Consider the following 24595-nt stretch of genomic DNA (forward strand, 5'->3'; position numbering starts at 1 on the left):
TGCCTTAAAACTTTCCAGAATAATTGCTAAGGAGGACCACTGCCTGGATAAAAGGGAGTATGTTAGAAATACCATCATTATTAGACATGACCCCACATATGCAAAAGCAGATGGGTTTCCTGGGCGGGGGAGGAGGGTGTGTGTGTGTGTGAACTGGCACAACATAGGTCAGCACAGAGATTTAAGGTCCCACTTCACTGTGTTTCTTACTATGTTGGGAGATGTATTTACAACACAATAGTCAGCCAATACAAGTAATGTACATTTTGATCTAGATGGGCCACACTATGTTTTAACTGTATTCCTGATTTGTGCCAGTTTTTGTGCTAGGCTTTTGCAATGCCATACAACAGGTTGGGAACATGAGATTAGCGCTTCTAAAAGTGTGTTACAAGTGTGTTACAAACACAGGAAGAAATTCATGCTAGCGTGGAAGGGGCGTGCAAAGCTCTCTGCATTACTTAAACCACCTGGGCATAGCCAGAGCATCCAGGCATGGGTTCCAGCACACCCTATATGCATCAGAATAGACTCTGGACCTTCTCTGAATAGGCTAGCATAGATAGGGACCATCGAATCCACAATTACTCAACTGCAGTGGCCTAAAGTCCATTAGGAGAGGCTGTGGCCAGTATTCCATGCTTTCTTTTACAGCCAATTGGCTGGAAGAGCTACCTGGCAGCTTCACAGCCTAGCTACGAATCACAAGGATGGAGTCCAGCCCTTCAATTCTTACTTGGTTAGCTCCCCGCACAAAACCAGTTTACTAGGGCTTTGTGCAGAGAGGAGGGATACAAACAACAGCGCAAGTCTAAAACAGCAGCAGCCTTTTTAATTATGAAAAATAACTTTCTGAATATGTAATTTTCTGAAGGAAGTTGGAAGAATGTTTGCTGAACTAGCAAAAAAAGTTAATTCATAAAATGAATTAGACTATTATAGGATGTGCTATATGCTAGTATGCCCTATCATACAGAACTCTACAACCATAGGATCTCACAAGTATGAGTTTTTAAATAAGTGATTTTGCAGGATCCATCAAGTCTGATCCCACTAATAAGTCAAAGCAGTTTAAAAAACAAAAACAAAAAAAAACAATCCAACGATCACCTACGGCTGTGAAACAAACTTGGGGAGAATCATAGCTGCATGTTAAATTGCTTCCCAAAAATGAATTGTACCAAAAAGTATCAATGTAATTCATCTGAACACCAGAATAATCCACCCGAGAGCCTTAGTACCATGTCTCTAGCCCCAGTCCATTTAACTCTCCCTGACAGCCGGCATTTGTATAGCTTCCATTTGCTGCACCTGAATCTCCAAAGAATGTGATTTGGCTTGGTACTGCTACTCCAGGAATCAATTACCATTTTATACATCAGTATTTAGTTACGGGGCTGCAAATGTCCTCTAGCCAATCATAATTCAGGTTCTAAACAGCAGAGGTTAAATCTCTAAACACTTGGAATTTGGCAAAAGTTATTAAAACGAAAGGAAAGTTCCCTGCTCGTATTGTTTTGACTATATTAAGCTTCCATTCACAAATACTGTCATTACAGCAATGATTAATCTCAGCACTTAGGCTATTTAAAAAGCCATCATAGCAATTATTTGTGCAGTGGAAATATGTTATCTGCCACTTTTCTTTCAAAATGACTTACAACCCATGGGCAAAAATCTTGCTGGAATGTAACTGAACAGAAATCTGTATTCACCTGTGACAACCCTGTGGAAAAGCCTCAGAGTTTAATTCTATTGGCTAGATCTTCAGATGCTGTAAATTGGCTTATGTCTATTTACTCCAGCTAAGGATCTGGCCCTATAGGTTTGTTTAGCAATTGTCCTGCGCTTTCTGAAAAAATTGCATCTGCACCCATGCAATAATCAATGGACAATGAAATTTGTTGCTTTTCAGTTTTTCTCAGAGTAAGTTATCATGATTTAATTCAATTCTGAGATTGTGATATGCGTACAATAAAGTGACGGTACATAAACCAGACCATCTGATACATGGTTCGTTTTGAAATATTGTTTCAGATTAAGAATCCATTATACCCACACTGATTAAAACTACCAAGGTGGTATGCCAAGCATTTTGAAGCTACTGTGGTATATTAAGCCTTAAAGTCTGAAAGCCACTGATCTAACCTATATGAGAGAATATACCACTTAAAAAAATCAAAGACACAATCATATAGTCTTTACTCAGGTATAGCTATTCCTGAAGTGTACAAGACTGGGCTCCATAAATGAATTAAGCACAGCTTATGGTTTGGGTTACTAGAATGAAATTCACAGCTCTCTGCACAAGAGTGGATTTCCAGGACACCGGAAAAAAAATCCGGCCCAATGTGTCTCAAGTTGGCCGTCCAATACAGAAACAACTCAAATTAACTGAAAGTTTAGGCTTCCATAGAACAACACAAGAGCATGGCCACTAGAAGTTTTGTTGTTGATTTTTTGCTACCGATACTGACTTTTCTTTACACACACACACACCCTTCCCCCCCACCCACCCCCCCAAAAAACCTAAGGAATTTTTGTAGTTTGTCTAGCCAAGTACACTATATGCTGTATTAAAATTATACACGTCCAGTGCTCTGAAAGCCATTAAAACACTAAAAGATAGACACACAAATGGTTAAAAGTGTTGTTCTTCCATCTATGACGTGAACCTCCACTGACTTCAATGGAGATTCTGTGCATGGAATGATTCCATAATAAGCAATCAAGACCTCATATCAATTGTGGGAGTAGTTCTAGATATGAGAAAGGGTTTGATTTTCAAAAGCACCTGAGTGACTTAGGAGCCTAAGTTATTTTTAATAGAAAAAAAATCTTTAAAACTGTTCTTTCCCTCTAATGGTAACAGTGGAATAATCTTCTGTTTCCTTAAGTGTACAAGAAAAAGAGCAAAATCTCATACTCAAAATTAATATTGGTAGTTTTCAAACTGGCGCAATAATGTCCCTCATTAACTGAGTGAGTAAAAGACCCAAGTGAGCCTCAGATCTGGGTTTCTCAGAATGGCCTTGGAATGACTCAACTATTAATTAAATTCTGTGAAACAGCATAACAACGATACTCTGAACGCCATGCTTACATAAGTTTGCATGTGCTGGTCCTACCGCAGTGTGTACTGAAAGTCAATGATGAACTTAGAAAGCAAGCAACATACACTTTGGAAACTTACAAAGTAAATGCCCCTAAAAGTGCCAAGATGCCTTTTAATAACTTTAGGGGAAGAAGAGCTCTGTGGAGCTTGGAAGCTTCTCTCTTTCACCAGCAGAAGTTGGTCCAATAAAAGATATGACCTCACCCCACCTTATGCCTCTGTTAATTATTTAGGTTAATAGCTAGCCTTGGTATTCACAATATACCCTTATAAAATTAGTTTCATTTTACGGCCTCGTTGGTATATTATTATCGATACAGAGGCTGTATCTTATTAAGCTGCATTATGAGCTTAGGTAGTGCCAAATCCAACTCACATTGGGTAGTCTCTCCTCCATTTCAATGGGAATGGGATGAGGCCTATAGAAAATCTCTCTTCAGTACTTTTGGCACTGGGGGGGGAAAAGCTTTTAAAAAGTTATTTCCGCTGGAGGATACACTCTGGTAAGAGACTACAGGCAATAACAATGCTATTTCTGTAATGCCTGCAATGCTTAGAAGTGACTAGCTTGACATTTTTCAGCTCTATAGTTATTTTTACAGCTGATAAGGGTATAAATGAAAAATGCCAACCCCAATTTTCTTCAGAGGTTGCGGCTTTTGGTTTATAAGGTAGAAATCATAAAAAGTTACTATGTAAATCCACCCAAAGTTTGTAGAACGAAGAGCTCCTTCAGAAATTTTAAAATGATGACGCTAACAAAGTCATAATTTGAAGCCATCCTTCACCTGTTAAGAGCCACAATTTCGTACCACTGTACTAAAAGAAGAGGGTGCACAGCCCTGCTCATACCGGCCTTTCTTGCATGAAGTGCAGCGGTCCAGCAGTAATTCTGATACCGCACCATCTTGTTATGTACAGCTTGATAACAATGTTGGCTCAGGTACACCATATAGGGTCTTTCCTATAACCTTTTCACAGAACTATTATAAATACAACAACCAATTACGGAGTTGACAACAAGACACAGGTGGACATTAAGAAGTGTAGGGCAAGGGGAAAAGGAGATGTTTACAGGTGTGATTTGATAAGAGAGCTACATGGGAGGTTTTTTCAGACAATAGATGCTGCAGAGAAGACTCTTGCACCAATGGAAGTGAGGCTGTACTGTGGGAAAGGGTGAGATGAGATGAGGGTGTGGTGAATGTACTGAAGGGAGGGTGGTGTCTCAGTGAGATATGGGCAATTTTGAACTGGCTTTTGTAGTGAATGGGGAACCAGAGATATTGAGAACTGGGGGTGGTGTGGCCATTTCTGAAGGACTCAAGAATGGATCAATGATATCAGAAGGCAGTTCATTACCATGGTTTATGCTTATTTCTCAAGTATATAATTCATTAAAATAAATGGTACGGACAGGTTTGAAAGGGGTGATTTTTAATCTCAGTATTTCAAAATTTCTATTTTATAACCAGTTTCACATTAAAAACTCCAAGTTAAGCAAAAGCTCATGCAGGCCAATTCAGCGTTAGGAACTACAAAACTAGTAATTGATACTTTTCGCAAGACACTTGAGATACTACTTTGGTGGATAGTGAAGTAAGTGTGAATAGAAGGAAGAGTAAAAGAAAACATTGTAACAAAAAAGCAGGCTTGGTTAGAAACCACCAGGAACTTTGCATTATGTAAGCACACCACTGATATTTATATTACAAGTACCAACCAGATGTAATGGGGACCCACAGATGTTTATCCCTCCAATATGGCCAATACAGCGAATGCTCAAAATACTAGTGTTGGCAGCCAAATAGGAAATATGCTTTAAATGATGCATAGGTATAATTCCAATTAACGATATATGGGTATGTTGAAAGAAGACTATATCCCCAGAGCGTATTTCATTCACAAACACCGCAGCTTAATTGCTAACCTTGCCATTTAATTTAGTGCACATAAAAGTAACGAGCTTTGGGTTCCGGGCCATCTCTTACAAAGATTTTCACCACTGAACACCTCACACAGGGACTTCACATCCACAACAGCTAAACTCATACCCTCCAATACTGAAAACAGTAAAAGTCTAAGTAAACATAGGAGCTAATCTCCATGTCATTATAATGGGTTTGAAAAATTTAAGAGGGCTGCTAGCAAAAGGATTAAACCTATTAGCCAAAAGCTATAGAAAAGATGAGCAGAGATCTGATTCTCATCAGTTTCATGGCTGCTCATTGACCAGAGTCTGATCATCACTCTGAGGCTGCTCTGAGAACCTTATGACTAGGAGGAGAGGGAAATGGAGCAGACTCAAGAATACACCGCTTCATTGGTTAACATTTGGGAGGTTTTCTTAAATTAAAACGCTTCAATTCTGCAGAAATTAATGGCCTAGGATCCTAACACTTTTCCTGGGGAAGTTTTTTTTTGAACTAGACACTGACAAATGGATTTTTTTCAAGCACTGGCCTCACATAATTGAAATTATTCATATGTTGTGGCTTTTAAAAATCCATTTAATTTATATTAAAAATAGTTCCACCAATTGTTTTTAAGTCTTTCGGCATATGGCCCTGTTTTCTCAGGGGGCTGTCTCAGAGTTCGTGCAGAATGCAAGCAGCCATCTTCAGCTCACTTTAGATTTCTTTTTAAAGGACAATTAGGCTCACTTTAGCCCCTGTAAAACTGTTACTACTTTGCCACATGAGCACCCTCCCTGCTCAGCCAGCTGTCACCCTTTGTAGGCAGCTGGGCTCCTTTGCACTTTTAATCTTACCGGAGAGAAACTGAATTTCCAGCTGTGAAATGGATCCCAGTTCAGCTTTTTGAGTCTCTAACAACTGTTTCCGGAAAGCTGGTCGAGCACCATGGCTAAGAGGCGGCTTCTTTAGAAGTTCTTCTTCCCCTTGAGGATAACCTCAGAAATGCCTGGACTGCTTGAAACTTTTGCTTTAAAAGCTGGATTGGAAGATGGACCATGGCCTTTAAGTAACAGTAACAGTTACAGGTTAGAAGGACAGCAACAGCGGACTTAAGGAGATATTAGAGGCTTTGTCTGCCTTTGTACCTAAATTATAAAATTAAAAACAGAGGTGGGAACATTTTACTATCATTTTGCCATTCACCCCTATTCCCTTTTGCTAATCTCTTTCATTGCATAGATTTTTGGTGTGCTTTGAGCTCCCCACTGGGAGCTGGTTCAGAAGTGTGGCAGGTCCAAAATATATGCATGTAGCAAAGCACAAAACAGCTTTAGATCAACAGCAGCCAAGGCTATAGAAATCAGATTTTTACTCTTTTACAACATGCAGTGTTCAAGTTCCTCTCCAACGAGCACATCCACAGCCAGACATGAGGATGATACTAAACAAATACATCCACAATCCATGTGGAAGATTTAAAGCAAATCCAGGGACATGTTTGTTTGTATGTAAAATTGTGGGGGTAAAAGATCAGACTCGGAATCCAGGTGGAAGGGGTAAAACAAGAGCCTTGTTGACTGAAGAGAAGTGTCCTTTACCAATAAAACAGTAGGTAAGAGCAGTGTCAAATTTGTTGGTTTTGCTTTGCCCTTTTTTTAAAAAAATGGTGGAAAAGCATGGATTTAAAAGAACCCTCAATCTGAAATTCCACTGCCATTTCCAAGGACAAAACATCTGTTGCCTGGGGGGACAAAAGGAATATGAAGGCCTGAGCTAGAAGAAAACAGTCACAGCCGGATGTTGCTCTCCCTTTCACCAGTGTAAATCGGAAATAAATTCACTGACGTTAAGCTGGTGAGAGAGGCGTGTCAAGCCAGGCAGGAGGGAGGTTTTTCCTTCAAAACCCAAGAGTACTTGGTGGGCCATTGCAGATACCGAACGACATCCTGAGCAGCCTATTTCCTCTATACACTTTTCTTACAAGTGTTCAGCTGCGAACTATGGTGTTTTACTTCTGCCAGAGCTTCAATACTGTCCTCTAAATTTCCTGCCTGCCCCGTATTATGCAGCCATTTCCACACTTCTGAACGCTGGAATGCAAAAGCAGGTCTCCCCAACCCCAGTCACAGGGCTAGTTGTATCACTCACGACCCTCATGAGTATCCAGCTTTGTGCCTTTACCTCTCCTGGGTGGATTCTCCCACTCTTAGACTGGATCCTGGGCTACAGAATCCAGTGCATCAACCATGCTTATGCCAGCAGGTCCAACTGGATTCGGCACCAGCTGTTCTCCCTTCTGGAAGCTTGTGACTGGCAGTGCAAAGAGTGACCAGATAGCATTCTGAAACCCTGGTATTCTTTAATCTTAACAGGTTTCAGAGTAGCAGCCGTGTTAGTCTGTATCCGCAACAAAACTCAGGAGCAAAGCATAACGTAAGAGAAAAAGGTTGTTAAACCAGCCATCAGTCTCTACACAAATGTGTCTTACCTAGAGGCTTGCCTTCCTGGGCGGTAGGGTGACCAGATGTCCCAATTTTATAGGGACAGTCCCGATATTTGGGGCTTTTTGTTATATAGGTTCCTATTACCCGCCACCCTCTGTCCTGATTTTTCACACTTGCTATCTGGTCATCCTACTGGGCAGAGACCTCACTTTACTGTCTCCCCCAAACAAATGCTCCCTCCCTAGAAAGGGTCACTTTTGTCCAGCCAGAAGCCCTGTGTCTCCATTTCCCAGCCTTTTGCTTCTACTGCCCCAAGCCAGTCTGGTGAGCTCAGCAGGGTATCAGAACTTCAAAGCCAATGGCTCTTGCATTGTTCCTTAAGTGTTGGTTGGTGGGTGGCTATCTGAAGCCATGGTGCCCTTTCCTAGCTATATGCAATCAGCCTCATCTTGAATTAACCCCATGTATCCATACATAAAACCAATTACAAACATGTAGAACATACTGTATCCATAAATTACAGAACAGCCCCACTTTCTTCACATTCCCCTCCACCAAAAAAGCTGACCACAGTTATTTCATCTGTAGATGTTTCCCAGTTTCCCATCAGTTGAGCATATCAGGAAAGGACTGGAAGTAATTTATATTAAAGTTGTCACTTAAAGAACAAACAAACCATGACCCTAGATTGATGACTTCAGTAGATCAACTCAGCTAATCCCACTTATCTTTAGGTCGCTGGTCAGTGCTGATGAAACCAGGAAGTCACAACTTTTTCAACAAATATTTGTACTTTAAGGAGATGAAAAAAGTCTGGGAAAGAATCAGTAACTTCACCCTCTCAGATATGTGTCACTATAAACTAATCAGCCCCCCACTGTTATCCCCTAGACTGGGAGTCAGCCTGTGAGTGAGTCATTAATAGCTCAGGTTCATTTATTTTTTTAAAGCTATGCAACCTCCATACTGTGTACTCAATAGTACTTACAGCCTGGTGTTCTTCTTGCCCTTTAATAGTCCCCCATTTTATCCTTACACCCCACTGTTGTCGCATCTCATCCTTATTCAGACTGGGAGATCCCTTGGGACAAAGACAGTCTTATTTTATGTTTGCACAGTAGCCACCACACAGGCCTTGATTCCAATTGGGGTCTCTGGACACTATTATATTACAAATAATATCAGCTTGAAAGGTTTTCTTTCTGTTTTATTGGGGTGGGGTTCCTGCATGTCAATACATCTCCAGTGTCAGTCATGCCAATTCAATCCAACTCAGCTCCTTTCCAGACCATCCACCTACAATGGTTTGGGGATAAGTTCTAGTTCTGTAGTAGCACCCAGAAATAACTCCACAGCATTTTTTAGAAAGAAGCAATGAGCCTGCTCCTGCCAGTTACCGAACAACCTCCGATCCCATTAACTTCAGTAGGAGTTGAGGCCAAACCAGAAGAATCAAATGGACACAAATCAGATGTCAAGAATTAGAACATTAAAAAACCAGTGGGAGAACACTTCAACCTCTCTGGACACTCAATAACAGACCTAAAAGTGGCAATTCTTCAATTAAAAAAAATGTCAAAAACAGTCTCCAAAAGAAACTGCAGAACTGGAATTAATCTGCACACTGGATACCATCAAATTAGGCCTAAAGGTAAAAAAGGTAATAATTGGAGATATACCAATCTCCTAGAACTGGAAGGGACCTTGAAAGGTCATCGAGTCCAGCCCCCTGCCTTCACTAGCAGGACCAATTTTTGCCCCAGATCCCTAAGTGGTCTTCTTAAGGATTGAACTCACAACCCTGGGTTTAGCAGGCCAATGCTCAAACCACTGAGCTATCCCTCCCCCTTAAACAAAGAGTGGGAGAGGGTGGGTCATTACAAGAACTAAAAACTAATTTCCCCATGCTAATTTTCCCCTACTGTTACTCACACCTTCTTGTCAGCTGTTTGAAATGGATGACCCTGATTACCCATACAAAAGTGACTCTTCCTCCTGTTGATAATAGCCCACTTTAATTGAATTGTCTCGTTAGAATAGGTAAGGCAACCCCCATCTTTTCATGTACTATGTGTATATATCTTCCTACTGTATTTTCCACTCCATGCATCTGATGAAGTGGGTTCTAGCCCATGAAAGCTTATGACCAAATAAATTTGTTAGTCTCTAAGGTGACACAAGTACTCCTCATTCTTCAAACACCTTAAAAGGTCAATCTGAGTCAAGCAGTTGAGACCAAAATGCTGACCTACCTTAAAAAGATCATCTACCAAAGTACCCTGTGGAGTTCAAATCTTCCATCCAGTCAAAATCCAAACACTCCATCAGCAAGAATTGAAATACCAACACTGACAACTTTCATGTTTAATCTCCTTGTGCTGGCTCTGCAGTTGCATCACAATGGACTATGGCCCTATGGGATCTAACAATTAAATAGAGATAGGCCTTCTCCAAACTGGGATAGAACTCCAGTGTAAACCCAAATTCTTAAAGTGATATTTGCAAGTCAGGTGATGGTACTCAACCAATATCCCAGCATGCTGCTGTTAGAAATTACATTGCTTGGTCCAAATGTAAAAGGAAGAGCAAATTATGAAGGAAATAATTAAATGCATAGAGGTAAATGTAATACAACATGGGATTACCACAGGTAGATGGTGCCAGACTAACTTGATTTCCTTCTTTGAGAAAATAACAATTTTTAAATAATGGAGGTGCAGTAGATCTAATACATCTGGACTTCAGTAAAGCATTTGACATGGTACCACCTGGGAAATAATTAGGTAAGATGGGGATCTGCACAAGCATTGTAAGGTGGATAAAGAACTGGCCAAAGGAGAGAAGGCAATGGGTTGTGATGAAAGGTGAATTCGGACTGGACAGAGGTTACTAGGGGAGTATTCAATATGTTTATTAATGACCTTGGCACAAAAAGTAGGAGTGTGCTAATGAAATTTTCTGATAAGAAGTTGGGGTGCAAAACAGGAGGAATCATGGGAAGATTTAAAACAACAATTGATACAAGAACCAGTGTTGAAATTCTATGTATCAGGAAAGCCTATTAAAATTTCAGCAGATGCGTAACAGTCTGGGTTAGGTGCAGTGATTTTACAGAAGAATGAGGATTGTTGGCAACCAGTGGCATATGCATCCAAATCACTGACTGAGGCAGAAACCAGATATGCAGAGATCAAAAAGGAGCTTTTAGGAATACTGTTTGCCAGTGAGAGATTCAATCAGTATATTTATGGACAGACAGTGGAAGTTGAAATGGACCACAAGCCCCTGATAGTGTTATTTAGCAAACTGCTACATGACTGCACCTTAAGATTCAAAGAATGATGATAAAGCTGCAAAGTGATTTGGTTGCGATCTACACGTCCAGTAAATCATGTTCATGGCAGATGCACTTTTCAGAGCAGTGGCTCCCATGAAACCAGAGAAAACTTTAGAGACAGAGACGCAAGTCTCTGTAGATCCAATTGTAAAGTCAACTCCCATAGCTAACAGGAAACTGCAACACAAGAGAGGAAACAGAGAAACATGAATCATTGGGAATCCTTAAAGAAGTGATAATAAAAGGTGGCCTGAAGAAATAAACAGTTGCTGTGCAAGTATAAGAGACTATCAGAACTGCAGACATGAACTTAGGGTGATTTTCAAGGGCAGTATGGTTGTAATTCCAATGAACCTTGGAAAAGAAATGCTATGGAAGATCCATGAGGGTCATTTAGGAATTGAGACGTGCAAACAACGAGCACAAGGAGATGTTGTATTGGCCATGGACCAATCACTACATTACTAACGTGGCAGGAAACTCCTTTTCCTGTTTGAAATATAAGCCATGACAACAGGCAGAGCCATTGAGATCTCATCCAGTTCCACAAACAGCTTATAAGAAAGTAGACCAGGGCCAGCTTTAGGGCAATTCTATTGATTCCCGGGAATCAGGCCCCACGCCTAAGAGGGCCCTGCAGCCAGGGGCGGCTCTAGACACCAGCGCGCCAAGCAGGCGCGTGGGGCGGCCCTTTCCCGGGGGGGCGGCATTTGGCTCCGGTGGACCTGCCGCAGGCATGACTGCGGCAGGTCCACCGGAGCCCGGGACGAGCGGACCTGCCGCAGGCATGACTGCGGCGGGTCCCGTCTTCCCGCGGCTCCGGTTGAGCTCCCGCTCATCCCGGGCTCCGGTGGACCTGCCGCAGGCATACCGGCGGGAGCTCAACCGGAGCCGCGGGAAGAGGGGACCCGCCGCGGGACCGGGGAAGGGCGGCGCAGCGCACCGCGCTGCTTGGGGCAGCCTACTTTCTAGAGCCGCCCCTGCCTGCAGCGTCCGGTAGAAGGGCCCCACACCCTCCACCGAAGTGCCGCTGGAAACAGTGGCAACCAATTGAGCTGCCGCCAAATTGCCGCCACTATCTTTGGCGGCAGCTCAATCGCTGCCACTGTCTTCGGCGGCAGCTCTTTCTAATCAGGCCCCGCACGTCCTAAAGCCGGCCCTGAAGTAGGCATTGACTTATTCACCTGGCAAAGGGTTATTTTAATAATCACAGATTATTATTCTCTGTATCCGGAAATTTGCACACTTCACAGTACTAATAGTAAGTCTGTAATAGCCGACATGAAGGGAATCTTCTCCAGAGACGGAATTCCTGATGAAGTCTTTAGCGATAATAGGCTGCAATTTTCCAGTGCAAATTTTAGGCAATTTGCCATAGATTGCAATTTTCATCATAAAACATCATCTGAACTACCCCCAATCAAATAGACTTGTGGAAAGATCTATACTGACAATAAAGAACCTTATGAAAAAGACTTTTGACAGTGGGGGTGATATGTATAAAGCATTACTGGTTTACCGAAGTACACCCCTGGAGAATGGCTTTTCTGCACAACTCAGCTGGTAATGGGAAGAAGGATCAGATTTAATTTACCAATTACTGATAGCTTGCTGAAATTTCGTAACAATAAAACCATATGGAAGATGAAAGAAAATCAGAAATGGAAGCAGAAATATTATTTTGACAAAAGGGACTGTGATCTCCCATCTCTTAACCGAGGTGGACAGAGTGTGCCAGAGGAATCACACCTCCAATACTTGGGGACAAAGGGGTACCGTTGAAGAACAGCTGCATCTAAGGTCTTATGTAGTAAAGACTGACTAGGAAGACACCTTTTGACGTAATCGAAGGGACTTATGACTAATCTCAGAATGTTCCAACACATTGACAGTAGATGTGGACTCTGGCATTTCCCATCTGACTGATCCTTTATCAACGTACAAAGGAGAAACCGTCAAGGAACAAGAGAACAATTCAGACTCTAACCAAAAGGTTGATACTGAGATGATCAGAGTGGGAGATTAAATGTCCTGAAAGACTTCATAACCTTCCTGAAATACCCCTTTTCCAGGCAAGTGAAACATTGGGCTTATGGAAATTACATGAGTTAAGAATTTAATGCATGTGTCATTAGATTGTTGTTAGCTATTTTATATGAAAGTTAATTTGTTTTTCTTTAAGAGGGAAGTCGTAGAGATATGTTTGTAGAAGATTATTATTTAGAGATGCTCCCTCTTAAGGGACAGTATTATGAACATAGGAATTTGGAGATGTGCTCTGGAGGCAGAGGTTGGGAACACAGCATGGCTACGTACAGCCCCTCACAGCAGAAGCTCTCCAGTTTATTTTATTAAAAGTTTTATTCCTTTCTCATTCATTTGGTTTGTTATTTAATGAACCCCAAGATCACTACAGAAGCCATTCCATATCCATGATCACCCTTGTTGCCTTTCTCGCACCTTTTCCAGTTTCATTAGATCTTTTTCAGATGGGGCAACCAGAACCGGACACAATATTCAAGGTGTAGGTGCACCATGGATTTATATACACAGCTTGGCTTTCATATCCCAGCTGAAGTACTAGCAGTTAGAAAACACTCTTTACTTGCCAGCTGAACAATTTTAATATGGAAATCATTCAGGGGGACAGCATGCTGCATGTAGAGGTTCCATAACTGGGATTTATTGCAGATAATGTTTCTCTTGATGGTGCACGGGCCAAGGAAGAATTCAGCTGAGTCTTCCAGGGCTGTAATTGGTTTTGTGGTGAAAATGTAGTAAAAACAATGAAATAAGAGATATGACTTAGAACACACATAAAGCAGATCTGTGGAAAAGAAAACTCACTTTTACATAGTTGCTTTATTGCAATAAACATATTTTAAGAGACTAACCTAAGGTCAAACAGTAAGTCAGTGGCAGAGTGAGGATTATTACAAAGGAGTTCTTGGCTCAATTCACTAGACCATGCTGCCTCTATTAGTACTTATTCAAAGCCAATGTCTTTTGTTAATAGTAGTAGTTGGTAATGGGATAAAGTGTTAAATGGCTTCTACAGAAGCATGTCTGTGAGGACATTAGAACATAGTACAAGCACCCACAGAGTGTGCACTGGTACATACAGCAAAACGATCAGATCCTCTGCTATTTCACATACCATATGGAGTTTTTATTTTCCCCATACAGGGCTGGCCCAGGGTCATATAGGCCCCTGGCAAATATCAGAACAAATTTCTTCACACCTGGTAGGAGATCATAAACAACAACATATGCACATCCAAACCTGCTTCACTTGGGGTGTTTTGGGGACTTGGTGGATGGGGAGAGAAATATCTGTCATCCTAGGGTTCCCTGATAATCCAATTCCACAAAATGGTTAAAAAAAGAACGGTTCTATTCTTACCACATTGAGAAGATGTTCCTTTGTCAAGGAATAAGGTATACATTTGAAGTTCACACTATAATGATCACGTAGCTACCCTACACTGTCAAAAGAATGAGATTCTCTCTGCTCATATTCAAAGTCCATGCATGGGTATGCAGTCTGCTAAAACACAGCAAGATCCTGGTACACTGCCACATTTCTATCGGATTAATAATCTGCAGGCAACACGCTTGTCTGACTGCAGAGAAATCACTAAATAAAAGAAATATAATTAACACATTATATGAATGAATAAAGCACTGAGACAGATTGGAAGACTAACCATTCTGACAGATCCATGTAAAGAATGAAACACTAACTCATGATTCTCAACACCATAGTATAATGTATCCTCTACTTTAAGAGTCTTTCTTTGGCATAAGGAGTAGAACAAGTGACTCATGCTCTGATCCTGAAGGTGCGGAGTGCCTCTCGCCATGTAAAACTGATTTGAAGGCACCTTGAAGGTCTAGTGAATTGAGCCAAGAACAACTTTGTAATAATCCTCACTCTGCCACTGACTTACTGTTTGACCTTAGGTTAGTCTCTTAAAATATGGGATAGGGATGCAAGCTAAGCTTTGCCACTTATCACAACAGATGTGCTTAGGCTAATCAAAAGGGCTCCTTTGTGTGTTCCACGGGTGAAAGAATAGACAGGCGAATTCTCCTCTCTTCCTAAAGGCTATTCAATATTCGAATGGAGGCACAGCTCCCATGAAATAGCCAACAGGAGCTACATGCACTTCCAATAGCAGAATTTGCTATAAAGACAAGATTGTCAAGAGATGTTGCTATGCGCAGGACTGCTCCTGTCTTTGCAAAGCTCTGTGAGGGAACGTGTTCGGGGTTCTATCTACCTCCTTCCTCACCTGCACTTGACCAATGCCACCCAGCTGTCTCCTGTCTATCTACAGCCACTTCTTAAAGGCAGAGGCAACTCCCTTTTAAGCCAGATAGTGGAGCCAAAGAGAAACTTCCCACCATGGAAAAAAAGGGAGGGTAGTTACGAGGTTCAGTCTCTGTTGTGATGATCTGTTAGCACCAGTCAGATGGAAATGCAAACTGGGAATTGAGGACAGTGATGTGGGATGCAAGAGGCATGTGTTTGATGGGAGACTGTTCTGGAAGAGTGGGACACAGCCTAGCTGCACAGCTCTAAGGCCATTCTTATATAACAATTTATATTTTCTAAAGAAATCTTGTTGTAAAAAGGGAAACACACTTTTCATAAGTGTTTTAGGATGAGAGGCACCATTAGCCAGAACTATACCAGCGTAGATGCTAGCTAGCCTGTTTCATCAGTGCTATGTATATTAATAGTTTGTACACTACGGGACTTTTCCAGAACAGTTCAAAATACAACTCGAGATTGCAGACACATTCACAAAGCCTGGAGTTATATGAGATGAATGGCACACACACAGAGTACGCTGTTGTGCAATACAACACTTAGAAGCTCCTCATCTGTATTTTATTTCTAAAACATATTTTACTTATTAGTTTCACTTATAACGTCCCTGCAGTTCCACTGCAAAAGAGGATCCTGCCAAAATATAGGGCTGAGCAGATGCCTTGAATCTGTATGAATATATAATAAATCTTAATAAATAAAAATTAACTATGCCTGTCCATTGCATATACAAAATCCACAAATACAAACAGGCATTTTAGTTACCAAAAAAGCCACCATGTTTTGGGTACTGAAACTTGCAGATGATTATATGCTTTTGGAAATAATAATAAATCAGTATTTTTGCACAAATTGAAATGCAGGAGGAAATTATTTCTTTATTAGAAACTTTTGCCGTGAAACTTCATTTGGGAGACTCTTCTATACTAATCTTTAAGAATGCTTTCATTTTAAAATCTGGTCTCTGTGTGTCCAACAGGAAACATTTTGTGTCTTTAGTTGTAAAGGTTTTCTCCAAAGGAACTGTTTAGTGGTTTGGGGCAGAGTTCTGTCCCCACAGGAAATCATAACCTCATGTGAGATCATAAACAAAATTTTTGCCCAACCTCTAATCCAGCTCCACCCTAATCTCCAAAAACATAGCCTAGATGAAAGGAAAACACCGATATGAAGGTGTCAGCTCCCAGATGTCATGGCATTACAACTGCTCTGGTCACTACTGATTTTTCAGCTTTGCACTGGACTTTTTGAGTTTAAATGTAGCTTCAGCCAGAGCCGATTCAAGGCAGCGGAGGAATTAAGATTGACTCCTCAACTGCAGATGAACTGCCTACCGTACCACAACGCAGGTTACCCTAATTCCTCACAAGTAGTTCCTCAATTGGGCAAAGGTGCAGTGTACAAAGCCAATACCAACCCAACGCGACTAGTCTGTACCGCCAGCAGCGGAGAGGACTCTAGCCCTGCAGGCGGACACCAAACAAACATTCATCGGCGGGGGGCTCTTTTGCTTTTAAAACTGCTTCGGCGCCGGGGTTGTAACCGGGATCTTAATTCAGCCTCCAGTGCCATTCAGCCCAGCCCTCGTGGAGACCCCCTCTGCCACTGCTCGCAGCCCCCGGACATTCACACCAGGGCTCCTACCTCTTGGCTTTTAATTCACCTTCATGGTTTCCCTTTTCTCCGCCGCTTCCTTGAAATCGCTCCGCGGAGCAGCTGGCGTCTGCGGGTTAATCCCCGCCGGGCTGGGTCCGCGATCCCCTGAGGCCGCTCATTAGTGTAATCACCTGCTGGCGGCCAAGCCGAGCCGAGCCGCCCCGCTCAGACGGGCTCGTTCCCCCTCCCGCCCGGTTCCCGGAGCGGCTGGACGCGTTTCCAGAGCGCTGACCCACATGCCGGGGCGAGGAGCCGCTGCAAAGCCCGGAGCGCTCTGCCCCTGCACCGCGCCGCGGCCGGCAGCGCGCTCAGCGGGGCCGGGGGTCGGGCTTGCGGGGGCGGGTCCTTGGCAGCTGCGGGGGAGCCAGGGGGGAGCCGTTTGCAGAGCGCCGGTGGCTACTTCAGAGCCGCGCTTCCTGCTGCGGCTCTGCTGGGCGGGCACATCCCAGACCCGCTGGGGGCACAGGGCAAGACCGCCGGGGGTTTCCCATCCCAGCGCTAAGTGCGAGCCGATTGCACCACCGGAGCTAGCAGCCCGACGCTGCTCGGTGACAGGCTGCTCCGCCGGCCCAGCCTAAGCATTTCCTTTCTACCTTCCCGTGCCATACTCTCCTCCCCTGCCCCAGCTCTTCCCCAGGCAGCACAGCGGGCTTCTCCCCACGCGGCCAGCTGCACAGGCATAAGGAAGCACGACCCAGGCTGCTAAACTGTGTCTATCCCATCCAGAGAGTGCGTCCTGCCTGCAGTGAACCCCTACAGCCACAGAGGCCGTGTGCGGGGCAGGGTGGTCGCACGCTCTGCTTTTTTCTGTTAGACCTGTAAGCAGGCAATTCGTGCCCGTCAGACCAACGCGATGCCTCCCGTCAGACCCTTGCTGAAAGCAAAGAGCGCTCCCTCCAGACCACAGTTATTTAAAGAGATCTGCATGCAAATCCTATCTTCCCTGTTTCAATTTAATCCCCCCCCCGCTGAGGTTGCAAAGAAGCTACAGTTTGTGACACTCTTGTCGTGACACATGGTGTTTGCTGCTGGAAGCAAGGTCTGTCTGATGAGACACAAAACCGAACACCGTATCACTTGTGATCATTTAAGATCGCGTTGCAATTTTTCACAAGAGTTATGGCCAGTTTCCAACTTGGACAATTGCATTCCGGCTTCTTATATTACCTTTCGGCTTCAGTTGGATATTGTATTTTTCACTTCTGTTTGGACACTGTTTTGATTACACTCCTGTACCAGTTACGGCTGTGTATTGTTCTGATTGTACTGCATGTGAGAACCTTCAATCCTAGCTTACAAAATATATATACAGCTGAATTAGCAGGCCACGTTGAAGCTCAGCAGTGGAAGGGTAACATCTTTTCCCCACTATTATCCTGCACTGAAAACTTGCAAATATTTTACTTAACTTGATCAAGATGCCTGCGAGCTAAAACTTAAAATGCAGTTCTATTTCAAAATGTGACTAGATAAAACTGATCCTATTGACAGAGAGCAGATATACTATTTAAAACATCACAGCTTATTTGTAGTAGCTAAAAAACTGTATTACTTTTTACTTCCAGTAGCCCTGCAGAGCCAATGGAGCTCAAATATGACAGAGTTGGATACTGTTCTGCTTCCTGCGTCAACTAGAAAATTGTTAAAGAAACGCTGACTGTAGAATCTTTGTTGTTGGCAATTCCTGAGCCAGAAAGATCTCAGCCTGACTTTCAGATTGAGCGCGGAGGGCAGGCTTTTAAAAAGTCTTCTTTTAAATGGAATACATTTTCTCTGAAAATCACCAAGAAGCAATACATACAGAACCATTCCATATGACTTTTACAGTCATTTTTCAGAGCAGGACTTCACCTTTTCTATTATGAACACAATAGTGATGGAGTAGCCAGTATTACAGCGTGAATTTCTGAGGCGAGACATGCTTTGATGGACATGATCTATAAATGTATCAGTTTGCTAAGCTAGTAATGCACTCTGAATTCCTTCATTTACTTCAAACACAATGCTGCCTTTATGTAAAATTATATGCAACAAAAAATTACATTTACAGAACATTAAGCTTGCAGACTCAAGCACTCAGAAGGTAGGAAATGCCAGAATCAAGACTGCCTGTGCAATCTTAATTCAGCCACCTAATGCATATGCATTATGATGTGATCATGTAATCAGAGTCTATTTTTTTCCACAGGACAACCTTAATTCTGGCATTATACTCACATGCCCACCATGCCTTGCTGTGGGCTATGTCTCTCTGAGTGGGTACTTTTTCTTTATGGCCAGGAGAGCCAGGTAATACTAGGGTGACTTCCACCTTGCCACGTGCATAGTTAAAGATAATGGATAATACAGAGAAATCAGTTACCTTTATGATTCAGAATTACATTATATTTCTCTAAAATGCATTTCTCTAGAGTGCATTAATTCAGGACATACTGGTATCACTATCAACAGGACCAGGGCCACACGTGGCGCACAGGCAGTGTGGTGTTCTACAGGTGGAAGGAGAAAAACTAATCCCCTTATTTTAATATTTCTATGAGAGACATAAGGCTGCTTGTAGTAATACCAGTGAGTATTAATGTAACAAGTTACACAACAGAATTGCAGCAAGAAACATACATGCAGGAGCTATAGTGAAATTAAACATGCTTTGAATCCATTTCTCTAAATGCTTGCAGTTCTCATTTCATAGAAAACTGGATGATCTATAAAAAACAGGTTGAGCAGCTGGTATGCATTTCAAAGTCAGCTATTGTTATGTAAGTCAAAACAATATTTTAGTCATATGTTTTACTACAAGTAGAAGGATTAATGTATCAACACATACATCAAGTTTTTAGAAAGAAAAAATGGCTGTATACACGTAGCGGTAGCCAGCAGGACTACTCAGAATAACAGATCCACTCCCACTGCAGTACTTTACCTACGGCATATGAAATGGGTGTCAAACTCATTCTGTAGTGACATTTATCATTTCAGACCACATACCAGTGCTACAAAATTAAGGCTATATAATTACCTCCCTCCACTTACTGTCTCCCACTGCAGTTCACAGACGTTTGGCACAAAGATCAACAGCAGAATATGGCCTTTGTGTAGTCACTAATCTTTTAGGTTGCAGTCCTTCAATGAGTACTGCCGAGGCAAGGAAAATTTCAGGAATACGACCTCAGATAGTGACATTATCATTGCATTGATCATCACTTAATGGGGAAAAATGGTGTGAGGAATTTTTAGGGCCAGTGCTTTTTCTTTTGCTTCTTACTTATCTGTTTCCATATGCAGTTAGCATTTTGGATGCAAATCAGGTCTCAGGTAACTTGTGACGCAGTTACAACTACACACCTAAATGATACAGAAATCTGACCCATAACATGCAATTATCAGGATTAAGAATTAACAGTTCATTGAGATACATAGGGTACGTCTACACTACCCGCCGGATCGGCGGGTAGCGATCGATCTATCAGGGATCGATTTATCGTGGGTAGTATAGATGCGATAAATCGATCCCCGATCGCTCTCCCATTGACTGCTGAACTCCAGCAGTGTGAGAGGCAGAAGCAAAGTCAGGAGCCGCGGCCGTCAATCCAGCGCCGCGAGGACACGAAGTAATTTTAATTCGATCTAAGATGTGTCGACTTCAGCGACGCTATTCTCGTAGCTGAAGTTGCGTATCTTAGGGCTGGTCCACACTAAGAAGCGGGGTCGAACTAGGGTACGCAAATTCAGCTACGTGAATAGCGTAGCTGAATTCGAAGTACCCTAGTTCGAACTACTCACCAGTCCAGACGCCGCGGAATCGAAGTCCGCGGCTCCAAGGTCGACTCCGCCACCGCCGTTTGCAGTGGTGGAGTACCGGAGTCGACCGTGGCGCTTCCGGAGTTCGAACTATCGCGTCCACATTAGACGCGATAGTTCGAACTCCGAGAAGTCGAACTCACCGCGTCAACCCGGCTGGTAAGTGTAGACTAGCCCTTAGATCGAGTCCCCCTCCCCCCCCCCCGCCCGTGTAGACCAGGCCATAAGGACAGTTCACAGCTCTCAGCTATGTCTACACAGCACACCTTACAATGGTGCGGCTGTGCCGCTGCAGCCGTGCCATTGTAAGGTGCACTGTGTGGCCGCTCTTTATTGCCAGGAGAGCTCTTTCAGCAACAAAATAAAACCATCTCCGACAAAGGGCAGTAGCTTCATCGACAGGAGCACAGCTCCCACCGACAAACTGCTGTCCATGCCGGCACCTTTCGTCGCTGCCCGGGCTCCCTTCTGCCCGGGCTCCCGTCGATGAAGCGCCATCCACGCCGGCGCCTTTCGTCGCTGCCCGTGCCCCCATCAACGAAGCGCTGTCCACACTGGCACTTTTCGTTGCAAAAACTTTTGTTTTTTCATACCCCTGAACAACAAAAGTTTTAGCGACGAAAGTGCCAGTGTAGACATATGTTGTCTAAAATGGCACTACATTCCTTTCACACTTAAAAGGATACTGGATACCTTACCAGCTATAAGTGTAGAAACCCTTCATTCTTTTAAAAAAGATGGTAAAAATAATCTCAGATGCTTCTGAAACTGGATGTGTCATTGACAATGGATGTTTGACAGCGCTGACATATTGCATATTACATAATACACACTTTCTAAAGGCTCCAGACTCTCATAGATCTGATGTGGAGCAAAATTAATTAATTAAATTCCTATGATAACGCAATAAGTATCTATATCCAGGAGAACATCATGATGTTCCATTTTTCCATGGAGGGGAACAACAAACCTCAGAATTCAGCCAGAAACCACACAGATGACTCAAAGGAAGCTTAAAATTAACCAACAAAAATTCAACCCATCAGAGCAGAGCCAAGACTGTAAAGGCCACATTCTGCCACCAGTGTGAATCTGGAGTCACTCTGCTGACATCCATGTGTTCTCTGGACTGGAGTATACTCAGCCTCTTTCAGTTCCCTAACTCTCCATGCAGTCTGCCATCAGAAAGCCATAAACAGGCTTCCACCAGTACCAGACCAGATACTATCACATTATGTGCCTGAAAACACGGCAGAGAACATCTTCCCCTTGCAAATAATTAACCCATTCTTGACCACACACGTTAACAAAAAGAGCCAATAAACGCCAGCTGTAAACGGCCCTGAAGAGCCAGAGATGAAGCCCAGGATCGGTGTTTCATAGAGCCATCCAGGCCATGCATAGGTAGGGCTCCATCTGTGTCTGTCATGGAGGCTGCAGAAGTCATGGATTCTGTGACTTTCCAAGACCACCGTGACTTCTACAGCGGCCAGTGTGGCTGACCCCAGGGCCACCCAAGCGGCTGACTCCTGGGCTGCTGCTCAGGTGGCCCCAGGGACAGCCGTACCTGCTGCTGCTGGACCAGTTCTGCAGCCAGGCAGCCTCACAGCCAACCATTCTGGCCTCTGCTTGGGCGGCCCCTGGCAGCTGGCCCCAGGATGGCCAGAGCAGCCACTGCTGACTGTCCCCGGGCAGCCGGAGCAGCCGCTGCTGGCAGTCCCCGGGTGACCTTCCATATCCTCCCCCTGCAGCGGACCCCCAGGGTGCACCCCCCAGCAGTGCCCTCCAGAGGCCCCCCACCCCAATATTTAGTAAGGAGTATTTATAGTATAAGTCATGGACAGGTCACAGGCCATGAATTTTTGTTTATTGACCAATCCCTGTCCATGACTTTTACTAAAAATACCCATGACTAAATTGTAGCCTTATGCATAGGTGCTGGAACTAAGGGTGCAGGGGATGCTGCTGGCTTGAAGTGGTTTCCATCATATACAGGGTTTACAATTTGGTTCAATGGCTCTCGGCACCCCCACTATACAAATTGTTCCAGCACGCCTGAGGCCATGCCCCTTTTGTTCCATACACATCTCCTTGGAAGTAGCCAATAAAACAGTACTAAATTTAACCCTTTTTTGGGGGGGGGACCAGGGGCAAGTTACTTTTTTGTTGAAAGCTTTTGATTATCAACAAACTCCAACCAGCTTTAGAACTGGTTGGAGGGAAAAAAAGTTTTTGAAAAGAAAAAAATTGTGGTTTTTTGGGTTGAAAATGGATTTTTCAAAGGGAACAGGCAGCCAGCCACTGCAAGGGCTAAACTACTATTATTATAAACTCTCACTCATTTCCCTTCCTTCTGCCATACAAAGAGGAAGACTTTTTTTTTTAATCCTGTAACCTCATTCTAGTAATACATTCTCACAGCAAACTGTAGTTTTGTGTGCAACAAACAGAGGTAGTCTCTGTTGTCATTACTGGAGGAAATGCCCGACATAGGTGAATTTCAATACCCATTAGCAGTACTGCTAATTACACTTTGTTTTTCTGGGAGTGTTTTACCTATCATTTTGTTGTTAATATTTGTTATTTTACAGCTGCCAACAGCAAGCTAGGTAATTTGCAAAGCAAACAGGAATAAGGCCCTAGCCCCAAAGAGTTTAAATTCCACTCTGACAAACAGTCTGGGAGCATAATGTAGTCAACTCTCATTCTGTGGGCAAGTTAGTGACAGAAAGGTAAGGCAGGTGTCATTTGATTTGTCAAAATCTACAGAATCATAATTTCAATGGTGTCACCCTCTGTAGCATGGCGGGGGGGACGACTTGCTGTCCCCCCAATTCCAGGTCCTCCAGTTGGTGGAAATGTTGATAATACAGTGTCATCCAAAATGGGTCAAGTTGTGTATTATTCAAAAGCCCTTTCTCCCACAAACGCAATGGTACCAAACACGACAAACTTAGAATAATTATGTACATACATGAGAAATTTTAAAAATTAACTTTTAAAATTATACTTTCACACAGGGATGCATGGCTTACATAAAAAAGACATTGATCTTTGGTAATACTAGGGAAGTTAGTCTTGACATGTAAGAATGAAAGTCCTCATCAAAGTCATCATTAGCGTCATCTCTGTCTAGAGCACCACTGCTAGACATGTCATCAAACTGATCCTCATCTGCACCACACTTGCACATCTCTGTACCAGGCAGGCTGCTGGCCAAACATCTGTAGGGTGGTGAGCATCTGGTCTTTGTACATGAGCATTTAATTAGCTGACAGATTGATTCAGGAGCACATGGTATTTCACATATAACTGGTGTGATCAGTCCATCCTCCAAAAGACCCATCCATGCCTGAATAGGATGTGCTTGATCATCCTGGAGCCATTCCATTGCTTGATAATTTGCCTTCCAGATAGCACGCATAAATGCATCCCTTGTCAGTGTCAATTTTTCTCCGTTTGTCTGCTTCTTGGAAAACATCCACCAGCATAGCTCTACAAGTGTTGTAACGTTGGTCTTCAAATGGTAAACTTGGCATATGAACACTTCCAGTGCATTTAGGATGTCATCAGTGACTGTCCCTGCCATTCCGAGTACCCTCAGAGCAAGGAGAGAGTCATTGGAGGCTGAATCAAATGCCTTCTAGTAAGATCATTTGGTCTTTCCAGCCAACCTTCCAGTAGTGTCGCATCCTGAAAAGGCATGGAAACCTGGCTATGCAGCAACTTTATTGGGCCACATGATAGGAACACCTCTCTGAGAGATATACAGCAATTCTGTTCCCCAGCAGTAGGCACAAAAACAGAATCTTGTGGAAATCTTTAATAGTGTCCCATAGAGAGCACTGGAACATCTGTCTTGTGCAAAAATCTGGAGTTTAATAGCACCTTTCTCTGTGGCATTGAGGGCATGCACGATAATTTGAGTATCAACCTCCTCCTGGGAATAACAAAAAATCTCCACTGAACAGTGCGAGGCAGCAGCTTCAT

The 24595-nt window shown here is 43.1% G+C and overlaps 1 protein-coding gene across 6 annotated transcripts in view; it reads right to left on the minus strand.

Moving 5' to 3' along the window:
* Window positions 1–24595, minus strand: part of PDZD2 (PDZ domain containing 2) — a 192568-nt gene that overhangs the window by 137029 nt on the left and 30944 nt on the right. The window contains exon 1 of one of the 6 annotated variants that reach the window (XM_039544188.1): window positions 17621–17667. The exons of 3 other annotated variants lie outside the window; for them this stretch is intronic. Coding sequence is in view for 1 of the 3 variants with exons in the window: in XM_039544184.1 (XP_039400118.1) it covers window positions 16936–17042 (107 nt within the window). In the remaining 2 variants the exon portion in view is untranslated. 2 more of the 6 variants (XM_039544184.1, XM_039544186.1) reach the window with 2 other exon arrangements.

This window comes from Mauremys reevesii, linkage group 6 (assembly GCF_016161935.1).
Source record: "Mauremys reevesii isolate NIE-2019 linkage group 6, ASM1616193v1, whole genome shotgun sequence".
Classification (NCBI taxonomy): domain Eukaryota; kingdom Metazoa; phylum Chordata; order Testudines; family Geoemydidae; genus Mauremys; species Mauremys reevesii.